Source organism: Alosa sapidissima, chromosome 6, assembly GCF_018492685.1.
Source record: "Alosa sapidissima isolate fAloSap1 chromosome 6, fAloSap1.pri, whole genome shotgun sequence".
In the NCBI taxonomy this organism is placed as follows: domain Eukaryota; kingdom Metazoa; phylum Chordata; class Actinopteri; order Clupeiformes; family Clupeidae; genus Alosa; species Alosa sapidissima.
In genome coordinates this window covers 4305677-4318201 of record NC_055962.1, presented here as the reverse complement: position 1 = coordinate 4318201, position 12525 = coordinate 4305677, and the positions used below count along the sequence as shown (strand labels likewise).

General features: G+C 43.5%; 1 protein-coding gene across 1 annotated transcript; it reads right to left on the bottom strand.

The window, feature by feature from the left end:
* Positions 1-1068: 1068 nt before the first annotated feature.
* Positions 1069-11475, bottom strand: si:dkey-119m7.4 (uncharacterized protein LOC560629 homolog). Its single transcript, XM_042094623.1, has 10 exons — positions 10934-11475; positions 9861-9964; positions 9013-9167; positions 8602-8770; positions 8356-8479; positions 6383-6489; positions 5952-6163; positions 4855-4963; positions 2545-2757; positions 1069-2090 (listed from the first exon to the last, which is right to left on the bottom strand). The coding sequence occupies exons 1-10, from the start codon at positions 11255-11257 to the stop codon at positions 2069-2071; spliced, it is 1539 nt and encodes a 512-aa protein (XP_041950557.1). The 5' UTR covers positions 11258-11475; the 3' UTR covers positions 1069-2068.
* Between the last annotated feature and the right edge of the window lie 1050 nt (positions 11476-12525).

Below are 12525 nucleotides of genomic sequence, written 5' to 3'. Positions count from 1 at the left end.
AAAAACATATGTTTTTGACTACCGGTATTTCACCACAAATGTTGATGATGTTCTTTCAAGTCATCCACTGCAAGCTACTCACAGTGTTTGCCTTTTGACAAACTGTCAAACGAGTACTCATCCCTGGATTGTCAGTCTCACAACCTATCAACAAAGGCAGTTGAAATTTGAATGTCACATCAAGTATTTTTTTTTTACTTTAAAAGAGACATGTTTACTTGTTATACTGATGATGTTGACTATAAACTGTTAAGAAATGCAAAACAATGATTGCTGCTAGCCTGTTACCTGCCTGGACTTTGCACACATTTGCATCAGTGTGGCAGACAAAGTAAAAGGGCAGCTGATGGCTATGCAAATACTAACAATCATTTTGCTGTTATGGCCGATGAAAACCATGTACTGTACAGTACCTGCTCACCTCAGAAGGAAGAATATTTCAGCTAAAGTCATCAAATTTGACAACTATTCTTGCCATGCAGGAGGCAAGCTTGTTATCTGTATATTACAGTGTGTGTGTACAGTACACAGATATATCTCAAGGACAGAGACCAAACTCAAATGCCGCAACATCACTTAAGACAGGCTCAGCTGAGGTTGGCTATGGTCAAACTTTTGCATGCACTAACACTTGAGGGGTGGTTTGGGAGTCCATACAGTATTTAGGAGTCATTCCCCTGAGATAACAGGGGAGATAACAGGCAGGCAATATAGAGCCTCAGCTCCAGTGAAGGAACAGATACATATAAAGCATTTGACAGTGAGGAGAGGATAAGTCATCTCTGGTGAATATCAGACATCCCAAACAGCAACAACGTATTTCAGGCTGGTATCATAACAACGACCCACCACTGCCACCCAGGGGCACAGCTAAATAATTTGAGCCCTATGACAGACAATAATTCTGTCCCGACCGATAATATATAGTATTATTGGGGGGGCTCTCTGGGGGCCCCCTGTCAGTGCTGGGCCTTAGAATCATCCTATCCCCTGCCTCCACCCGCCAACCCCCCCCTTAGCGGCGCCCCTACCACCGCCACCAAAAAAAGGATATTATATTACATTATAGCTGATTAGGCAATATTACATTACAGCCTATTCAACTCATTCTCTTTTCTATTACGCAAGTCTATGGGGGGTTGGCCTCATCAATACAGTAGCCTAGCTCCAGAGCAACTAGCCAGCTAGTTTGGATAGTATAAAGAAGGAATGGCACCTGTTAAACTCACCTCAGCATGTCTTATTAGTCATTTAACCCACAGAGGGCAGTGGAAAGGAAAGCTAACTGTTGTAAACAGCTCAGCGAGCAAGTTAAAACTGTTGTAGCCTATGTTCTGTAGGCAGGGGTACAGTTTGGGGTGAAATGCATGTCTTACTTTCACTTTTTCTGGAAGACTGCCATTGCACTGCAAGACGCTTTAAAAAATGATTGATATTGATAATGAAAGAGAGAGGTCGACTGTAATGCCCGCCCACAGAGAAAAGTGGGTCTGTAAAACTAGCACACAGAGAGAGCAATTAGGATGCCCTACCTCTCACTTGTTCTCTCTGTCTATCACACTTGCAAATCAATTCCAGGATTGCATGTCAGGGAGCTGCCATCAATATGCAGCAGACTCCCGGAACTTCCGGAGACTTGGGACATCTGGCATATGAACATTCCAAAATCATTTGAATAAGAATGTCTAAAAAGTTACACGTTTTAATATCCAAAAGATAGTATCAAAATGATCTGTCTCCAGCAATGTCCTTACCAGATCATTTTCACTGGATGGCTGGTGGAGAATATATCAAATGAGAAACTTGTTTTCTACTGTGTGCAGAGACACACAACTCTACTGAGAAATGTTAATTGGGGATTTTGGTGGACCAATCCCACAACAGAAAATCCCTGTGCAGAAAATAACAGATGATGGATCTTCCTCAGGATGGTCCTCTCCGTCATGCATGAAATCATAACATAACAATGATTTTTAGTCTGAACATTTCCCAGTGGTTCCACCAGGGCACATTCCATGAAGTGTTCCTTCACATGGAACTTCCAGTCAGTTGATGGTATCCACATTTCTCATGGCTCAAACTTTTCTTCACTATGGGAGAGAAACACAGACACAATGTATATGCTTTTCTTGTAAATTAAATGACAAAACATATTGAAATGAAATGTTCTGTCGTCTTTGCTTTTTGTTTTCGACTGTGGTTTTGCTATTCATCCAACTTCTCCCCCACATGACCACAAATGGGACCCATTCTCCATTGGAGACCGTCCAGAGGAAACCGCTCTGGCTACAGACACTCCATATGCTGCACTAATGACTCTGTGCATCACAAGATGCAAGTGATCCATCAAGAAGACAAAACAAGTCATAAAAACAGACTGCTAAGTCTTTAACACTTTTTTTAGCTTGTCAACCAAGAAGAATGGAAAACTGAAAAGTTATGATCAATGACTGCTACACGTACGAATCCCCTAAATGTTAAAGTTAAATGACTTGAGTTTTCCACCCGTTAACTGGGCGTTTTAGTCTTTGACTCCAGACCTACCTCTCGATGGTGCCCTCAACCTCCTTGATGGTGTCGGGCAGGGCCTTGTTGGCTGTCTCTGGCAACAGCATGGTGAGGGCAGCGCCCACCAGTGGGCAGAGGCCAAACACCACCATCGGCGCGTTCTGGCTGTGCCTCTTCAGGAGGTAGATGATGGGGGCAATGACCCCCCCTGCCCGCGCGCACATGGATCCCATTCCTATCCCACTCTGCCTGCAGTTAGGACAAAACAGAAGGGCTATAATCGGCTTGGGGGACATATAATATATGACATTTCCAAATAGAAAACAACAGTATAAATCTGTCCCTAGGTCCTCCTGCAGGTTTCAGTAGTTCACTGTAATTCACAGTTGTCCTAGAGACTCTCTTTTGTAATAATGTTAAAGTCATGGTTCTTTAAGACTAACAATAGTCCAGTATAGCTCGACAAAAAGAGTCCAGATTTGTTTCCGCTATGGTGTCTTGGAACATGTTGCAACATCAAACAAATGGCAAGAGTGCAGACATTGATGCGTAGTCTGATTGGACAGCAACTTAAAGGTTAAGTATAAGTATAAGTATAAGTATAAGTATAAGTATATATACTCTTTAGGGAGGGAAATTTGGTCTCTACATTTATCCCAATCCGTGAATTAGTGAAACACACACAGCACACAGTGAACACACAGTGAGGTGAAGCACACACTAACCCAGAGCAGTGAGCTGCCTTGCTACAGCAGCGCTCAGGGAGCAATGAGCGGTTAGATGCCTTGCTCAAGGGCACTTCAGCCGTGGATGTGGGCATGGGATAGCAGTGCTCAACTACTTCCCCCGCCCACAGTTTTCCTACTGGGTCGGGGATCGAACCGGCAACCCTTTGGTTACAAGCTCGAAGCCCTAACCAGTAGGCTTACATCCAGGAAAGATTTAGTGGTCATGTAGCCTGGTTGACACCAGACCGCTTCTCAAATCTCAGTTTAGAATTGAATTTCCACTTCCAGGGATGTAACCAGCAGTGAAATAAAATTACATTTGTGTATAAAACTCTTAAAACAGCAAACACATCTTTCTTGTAAACAAAGGTTTTAAATGCAGTTGTTTACTCAATTTTAAAGACAATACATGTCCATATCTGTTTAACCCTGTCACTATCAGCCATTGGTTGTGTTAAATGCACTGCTCTAATTGGTCATCATGTAAATCCCGCCCCATGCCAGATAAGCGATTGTGATTGGACGCTAAATTTTTGGTGATTTGGCGTCAATAGACCTCTGAAGTTCACCTACAAAAAAGCTACCATCTTTGGCCATATAAGGATATCCAGTATCTTGAAATTTTTCCTATGGGAAAATAACATGGGGATTTGGAATTAACACACCTGTTAAACTCTCGCGGGGACGGCAAAATCGGAAATGCAAACGTTTTGCTCTACACAAATTTGTTCTCTGTCTTCAAGTGTGATCTCCGGGACGTGAAGGTGGCCGCGACACACTTTGATTTTTGCTACCCCAGAGCTAACTTTATGTTAGCGAAAATCAAAGTGTACTGCCTTCACGTACCGGAGATCACAGTATCCACTCGAAGGAAGAGGACAAAAGTGTGTTCAGTAAAACTTCTGCATTTCAGACTTTTTCATCCCTGCGACAGTTTAGGTGCAATAATTCAAAATCCCCATGTTATTTTCCCATAGGAAAAATCGCCAGATACCGGATCTCAAAGATGGCAGCTTTTTTGTAGGCGAACTTCAGAGGTCTATGGGATCCTTTCCATACAGACCTGCAGGACAAATTCTAATTTGCTAACAGGTTGGTCTGGGTTCACCCAGGCCAGTGGTCATGGTGTGCTGCTGTGTTTACTTCCATATCATGGTGAGGTGTAATGCATCGCAAACAGACATTATTAGTCATAAGAGTGGAAACTAGATGATATTTTGTCATCTATTATAAACAATTTTTTTGTCATTGAGCGACAGCTGTTGAGCACTGTGGTGTTCTTGTTTTTGTTGTTTTTGGTAAGTAAAATGATCTCAAAGCGTTCAAACAGTGGGATCCCAAATTGTTTGGATACAGTCTTTTATCTTGTTCCATCACAAATATTAAATTAAGTGCACGAGCAATGGTTTACTATTCAGTCATGTGAAAACAAAAATAATGTCCGCAACACTACTTTAGACTTTATTTTTCACTATTTAGTCATGCCTGAAGCTGTAATTATACAGTACATGTGATGATAAAGGAACCAGAGAGTTTATTGACTTTGCTTACACACATACTGCATGGGATCTACTACACCTAAATTCAACATACTGTAGAACATCTATCTCAGACTCACCTCACAACAGTAGGGAACACCTCTGCTGAGTAGACATAGATGATGGACAGGGAGGCAGTAATTCCAAATTTGCCAACCATGGCTAAGGCTGTCCTTATGATGGACAGATCTGTGAACACAAGGACAGGAACAGTTGCAATAAGCAGTCGAACAAGAAAACATTTGACAGCGCCTTGGCCTTATACTGAAAGAAAAGCCATTGATGCCTCCCGAGAGTTATAACACAAGGGCTACTTACAAAACTTACGAAAGGGCCAATTAGATTCTCTCTCTCTCTCTCAAAACCAAATTCAAATGGTGCTTTATTGGCATGACAAATATGACATTTGTATTGCCAAAGCAATTGTTACATACATGTACAGTATCAGAATCTAAGCAATTATACAGGTATATACAAGGGATAGGGGTACATGGACAAAGTGTAAAGAACATGTTTTTTTGTTTTGTGTCACATGTACATACAGTACATACAGAAATCACTCAGTGTCTCTCAGCTGGTGACAGGCAAGGACATATTGGGCAACAGTAATACAGCTGTCTGTGTCTTCTCCCAATAGGTATAGTATTTTATTCAGGTTTGGTAGGTCATAGAAATCAGGGATTTTTTCTTTCATTTTTGGGAAGTATTTATTGCGGATTGATTGAAATTTTGGGCATTCTGTTAAAAAGTGTAATTCAGTTTCAACAACATCCTCTCTGCACTGCTGGCATAGACGCTCATCTTTTGGAAGCCATGTCTTTTTGTGTCTTCCTGTTTCTATGGCTAAACGGTGTTCACTGAGTCTGTATTTCGTTAGTGTGCTTCTCAAATTTGTTTCTTTTATTTTTGTTAGGTAATGTGCAATTGTATATTTCCTGTTTAGGGTCAAGTAGCATTGCATTTTGCTTTGGGACTGTGTTTTGGATTGCCAATATTCGTCATAAATGTCTTTGGGGGGTTTGATTAATCCAAACATTTTGTGTGGGTGATGGGGAGTTACTCTCTCTCTCTCTGTGTCCTAACATGTCTGTCTCCAAGCCACAAAGTTCCTTTGACTACCAAAGCTTCATAAACCTCACAAGAGAGAAAGAGAGAGCGGGAGGGAGACGGCTCTCACCGTCAGGGATGAAGATGGTCATCAGACAGGCCAGGCCTCCAACGGTCAGGAAGGCCAGCTGAGATATCCGCCGGGAGCGGTTGAGGGTGAAGAGCGTGATGGTCCGCGCTGGCATCTCCACCAGGCCAAAGATGAACTGCGTGAGGTAGATGTTTATGCCAAAGTCGGAGATGTTCAAAGACAGGCCGTAATAAACTAGCACGTTCACAAACCTGCAGGTGACATGAGAACAGAGACCTTGATGAATTTACTCTGACATTTGCAGTATTCAGTAAATTAGAATTTTCAGACTGGAATGGTGATGGTTGTTTCTTGCTCGCAGCTTCTTCAAATAAATCAGCTACTCATAAAGAGCTCTTAATTTTCCACTGAGAACAAAGTCTGTGTGTAAAATGGTGCTTTTGCCTTCAAAACTGTAACCTCCCACTTACCACAGGTAGAACACAATGAGAGACTGCCTTCTCATTTTCGGAGTGCGGACAAGATCAATAACGGTGTGCTTTCTCTGCTCCACAACTGGCTTGCCACTTTTGTGTTCCTATGAAAAGTTTTTTTTTTTAGTTCATTGTATTGTGAACTTCCTCAAGATAATAGTACAAGATGATGGTTAAAAATATATACAGGTATATTTTCTGCTCACAGGAATATTCTCACAAAAACATAAACAAAAAAGGCCGTAATCATAATATACCTTCAGGGGATACCCCCGCACCCCAATATAAAGATATAAATGGCTATGCTACAATAGTTTCGCTCACTGTTGTCCAAAATAATCACTTACATTCAAAAGTGAGTTAAATAACTGACTGAAAAAGTCAAGAGGGAAGTGAAATAATCTGATACCTGATTACAGAGAATTGCCGGCAAATTGCTGACTTGCCTTGCATAGTAATCGTCTCATGAGTCATCGCTTACTGTATGTGAAAATCATGGAATACCATGGAACCATGAAATATTGAAAAAAGAAACAGTGTAGATTGCTATTATTTCTGCGAAATTACACACTGCCACTCATCTCCTGTAGCATTTGATCAGTGCGAATTTCAGCAAATTTGGGATTTGCTCTGCAGGTCTGTCTGGCCAAGAGGCCACTGAAGCCCATTTCCAATGTTCCTCATGGGCACGCAACAATCACTAATCCGGCATGGCTGTGTATTTCTTTGGAATTGAGTAAACTACTGCATTTAAAACCTTCGTTTACAAGATTGCTACACTTGTGAAATGATTTGGTAAGAGTTTAATGCACCAATTTAAGTTTAATTTCACTGCTAGTTATGCCCCTGCTGGAAGCCGTAAGTCAATTAGCCTTTTCCAGACCCACTCTCTCAATTGTACAAGTGTGAAGGTCTGGGTGTTCCCAGGCTATCTTAACTAGCTACTACAAACTGAACTTTAAAATTGTTAGCTACAATACATCCTTTACTTAACTATCCAAATGCCCATTACTTAAAATTAAGATCTGATAATGTTTTCATCAGCTGTTGATGGGACATTTAATGTTGTAACACCATAACAATACTAACACTTCACTTCAGCAAGGACATGTCTGAAACCGTAATAACGTCTGCTGAATGTGCTGAATACAGCTGAATGTGTCAGTAATTGCATGAAGACAGAAAAAAAAACATTTTGTTGCGGGTTGACTGCTATAAATCTACTATAAAGCTATGATGCTATTATCTGGAAAGTTATCTGGAAAGTTGTCACACTGCACTGTGTACAGTGCCTATAAAAGATTAGTTGTCCATTGCTGAACATCATGCAAGAGACCTGTTTACTGATCATATTTATAATGTTTTCACTCTAATGCATTCAGAGTAGTGTAAAGAGAGAGGGGGGGGGTGCATTTCCCTCACGGGATCAAAAGAGTATATATACTTATTTGTCTGTGGACATTCAGAGAAGTATTTGTGAGATCAGGCACTGATAAGAAGGCCTGGCTTACACTCTCTGTTCTAGCTCATCTCAAAGGTGTTTGATGGCATAGAGAAATCTGTTCTCAAACTCAGTCCCAGTCAAACTCTTCCACATCAAGCTTGCCCAACAATGTCTTTATAAACCTTGTGCACTTGGGCAGTCATGCTGGCTCAAACACCTTTGGGATGAACTAAAAGAGACACTGTGTGCCAGGCCTTTTTATACAGCCTGACCTCGCAAACTCTCTGAATTAATGGGCAACAACTTCTACAGATCTATGGATTTAGAATGGGATGCCATTGAAGTTCCTGTGGGTGCAATGGCAGACAATCCTATATCCTATTTCCTTAACCCTTAATTTGTGAAACATGCTTAAACCTGTTGTGGTTTAACCTTTAAACAATTAGCATTGTGTTCACAGCTATGGTATAATTAATGGTTATAGCCACATCTTGCATACTAAATAAATTACTAGCATTTGACCAACCTGTTGAAGTTCAATGTCATTCGTAAGCGGATTCCCATTAACAAGAGCTGCTTTGCGGATCAGGTCCAAAGCTTCCTCATTTTTCTGGTTGGCCATCAACCAGCGAGCTGACTTAGGCAGAACCCTGAAAATAAAAATGCCAGAAAGGTGCTTCCAATTAGTCCTCTCTGAAGACTGAATGCTTCAGCTGTAAGATTATGAGAGGAGTCAGTTCAGTAGGGTCCAGTTGGTCCTGTGATGTCTCACCAGATGTAAAAGATGAAGAGGAAGCCAGGCGCAGATATGGCCAGCTGCAGGTGCCGCCAGTCTCGTATCAGATAGGCCACCCCTGCCAGCAGAATGTACCCAAACCCAAAAAAGTAGTCTGTGATGATGCCAGCCAGCATGCGGTGCTTCAGTCCCGTCCACTCAGTGCCTGGGTCAACATGATGGGGTCAACATGAAAAACATAATGCTTAATGGCTGTGTGCACAGTTGTTCACAGGCCCAGTAGAAATGTAGAACAACCCCCCCCCCCCACACACACACAGACACATACACACACACACACACACACACACACACATACACACACACACACACACACACACACACACACACAGGCCGATAATTCATTTCAAGAGTGATTTGCACGCGTGGAGGTTTTGCACAACCAACCTAATACAAATGCATTCATGATGACGGCGGAAATGGTTGTCCCGACCACAAAGCGAAGCACAATATAAATGTAGAAAGTGGGAGCAAACGCAGCACCGACTCCAAATACGGCTTGCAGGGCCAGTCCAACCAGAATGATGGTGCGTCGGCCGTATCTGTAACAAGAGATGGGACTGAGTTTAGCATTTAGCACCTAATTCTATGTGTGCATTCATATACAGTGCCATTGTGAAGGGACTGAACTGGACCCATTGAAAGCAGGACATGCTGTGCATTAGTTTTCATCTTCAAAATCCCCCCATGTTAAAATACTTAAAATGCTTCTGACTTGGCAGACAAACAACAAGGCATTTCAAATGACATTACTCTAACAGACTATAAATATCAGTGTCTGCAATAAAAGGGCAAATATAGAAATAGCATTTTCTGTTCAGGAAGAAATGCCCCCACACGCCCCCTTACAAAACAGTTTGGTAAACAAAGTTGCATTCATAAAGTTGCATGCAGAGAGAAAATGTGAGCACCTGGACCTAACCAGAGAACAACCATACCAAAATGGTTTTGGTTTGCTAATCCTGTCAAGGGTTGCTATGAGTATATTTACTTGTTCACCTGTTTAGTTTAGTTAGTTAAATTAGAAGTTAATGAGAGTCATTTTCCAACAGTGTAAATCTTTGTCCACATGAATCCCAAGTTCCACTGTTAAAATGGTGTCAGTGGTGTCTGTCATGGTATGGCCATGAACAAGTTTGATAATATGATAATATGACTCCACGATAGCTGAAAACAGACAGGGTGAGAGACAAAACACAATATGAGCCAGCCAGTACAGCTGGAGGTGTGCTTACTTATCTGCCAAAGCGCCAAAAAGCACGGCACCAACCAGCAGCCCAGACATGTATATAGAGGATCCAATGTTGTTCAAGCTAGCATTTTCACAAACCAGATCCCACTGTAACTCAGAGAAAGGTAGAGGAAGAAAATAAGCTTATGTGCACACAAGTTTCCTCTCACATATATTTACACAAACACACACACACACAGAGAGAGAGAGAGAGAGAGAGAGAGAGAGAGAGACATGTACTGTAAGCACATTTACACATCTGCAACCCACATTTCACACTACAGTTAAACACAGCAATGCATAATGCACAATGCATATCTTTTCCCATTGTCCTCTTTATTGATATAGCTCAGAATCAATAGTAGGTAGGGTATATACTGTATGTGTACTTTGTTTTGTTTTGCAGGTGGACATGAGACTCTGTCCCTTCTCACCCCTTCAGCTCAGCCAGAGCAGCAGTCTAGTGGTACAAGTCACAACTATCACAACTGAGATAACTGTACACAACATCTGGATGTGCAGACTCCGCAGGCACAGTGTGAGCAATCACATTAGCCGGCTCACACAGCTGGACTCACAGTCCAGACCCGGACTAAGGCCAGAGTTTATAAATCAAAACAGGTCGGGTTGGTGATCCGGCGCACTGGCGGCCGGGGCAAGTTGGCGGGCACTTCACACGGGCCGCGAGGAGCGGCACAGTGCCCAGTGGGGGGGGATTCCAGACACCAGTGGCTGCATGTCACGACTACAGGCAGTGTCCTGAGTGGAGAGGTCTAGGATGCCTGGACTGCAGGAGTCCCCACTACTGCCCTCCTCAGGGGCCCATTTCAGGTCTGACATCAATGCCCTTGAAAGTCAGAACTGGTTACACACACTCTCTCACACACACACGTCAGCCTATGGGCCCCTGGGAGAGTTGGACCTGACAAGTCCCTCACACCCAAAAAGCAAAGCACTGAAACGCCGGCGCGCTAGTGGGGCCTCCTCAGTGTCCACTGTATCAGCTGATTACTCCCACAGCCGCGTGTCGACATGTGTCCATTTAGGATTTCTTTAGAAGGAAGGGCCTGGACTCACCTCGGTGACCACCGTGCTGTGGAAGATCTCCTTGCCGTACTCCCAGCCGCCCTGGCAGCCGCTGCTGTTGCTGGGCCGGGCGTGAGCGGGTCCCCCGGGCGAGCAGGCCAGCTCCAGCTGGCTGAAGTTGTAGCTGAGGCCGGGCTCCTGGGCAGCAGGCGGGGGCCACGCGGAGAGGCACAGATGAGGGGGCACGGCGCTCGTGAAGATGGACACAAACATGTGGAACGCCAGCAGAATCTGAGGCAGGCAAATCCAGATGTAGAGGGTTTTCTGGAACCTGCCAAAGCCCCCGATCTGGTTCAGGACATCATCAAACTTCATTGTCTTCCTCGAGGGTGCCCAAGGTGCCTCTTTAGGAAATGGGCCAGACACCTCTCTCACGCTGTGTCGACACTGACCGGAGCAACCGGCCCAGCGTGGGGTGAGGCGGGCTGGTATGTGAGGGAGGGAGGCCTTCTCGGGCTGTTCGAGTGTGGCTGTGAGGAGGAGGCAGCTGGCGTGACTGACTGTGTGGAGCTGCTGTGAATGAGCGGGCAACGTTCCCACATTCAGATGGAGTCACACCTGCAGCGCGCGCAAACACAGACGGCTGCTTGCTGCTACGATCAACTGGCAGCACTGCATGCTGTGGATAATATAACCACAGGGCTGGGTGGAGCCTCCTCCCGGAGGGTGGAGCTAAGTTTGTGTGATCATCTGCGTGAGCTCCCTCCCACATATACTCCAGTCTCAGTCTACCCCCCCCCCCCCCCTCTCTCTCTCTCTCTCTTTCTCTCTCTCTCAAAGTTTCTATAGTAGACTTTTGAGATATGAGCAGTGTTGCCTAACCTCAAAGAGCAGCAGAGCAACTCACTGGTGTTATAATACATTGAGGGGAAAAAAAACAGAATGATACAAAACCCCTCTCTCCGTGCAGAGAAGCATCTCATTCACTCCCCAGACCAAGTTAGCCAGGACAAACTCCAACAGGGTTTCCCGCAGCACTTTGCAGTCAAACTACGTCGTCAAAAAAAAAAAAAAAAAAAAAAAAACGTGTTACTTTGTCCTGTTTTCTCCCTTTCATTCCGAACCATGACCAACGTCAATCTCCCTTCTCTGCAGAACACATTAAAAAGTAAGAAGAAACGTGTTATGAATCGAAAAATAATCAGATTTTATAATCTTTACATATGTGATATGCCTCCGAATCAGAACTAGTGAGCGGAGCTGAGCGGTGCAAATATCTCGCTCCTCGTTCAAGAATCAGTCAAATCGCGAACAGCCACAGCTCCGTTTAATTGTCAGATCAGGTGTGATGAAATGCGTTCATATTCCACTTTTTATGTCATAAACATTGCAGGCCTATGGAAAAGTTTAGTGGCAAGGTTGTCAATGATCAAGTTGTTGCTTCAATTTGTGTTTTAATTTATGCAACGCACGCACCGATGTTGGGTTCATCTGTTTGGCGCAAGTTTAAAATGTTTAGCCGACTGCGTGATTTGTCATTTTCGTTCTTTTGGCAATTAATCCCGACTGGTCCCTTTAGTTAACGTTGCCAAGCTTGTTTGTTGTTGCATTATCAGTGTTGCAGTCTTTTAAAATAAATGTTC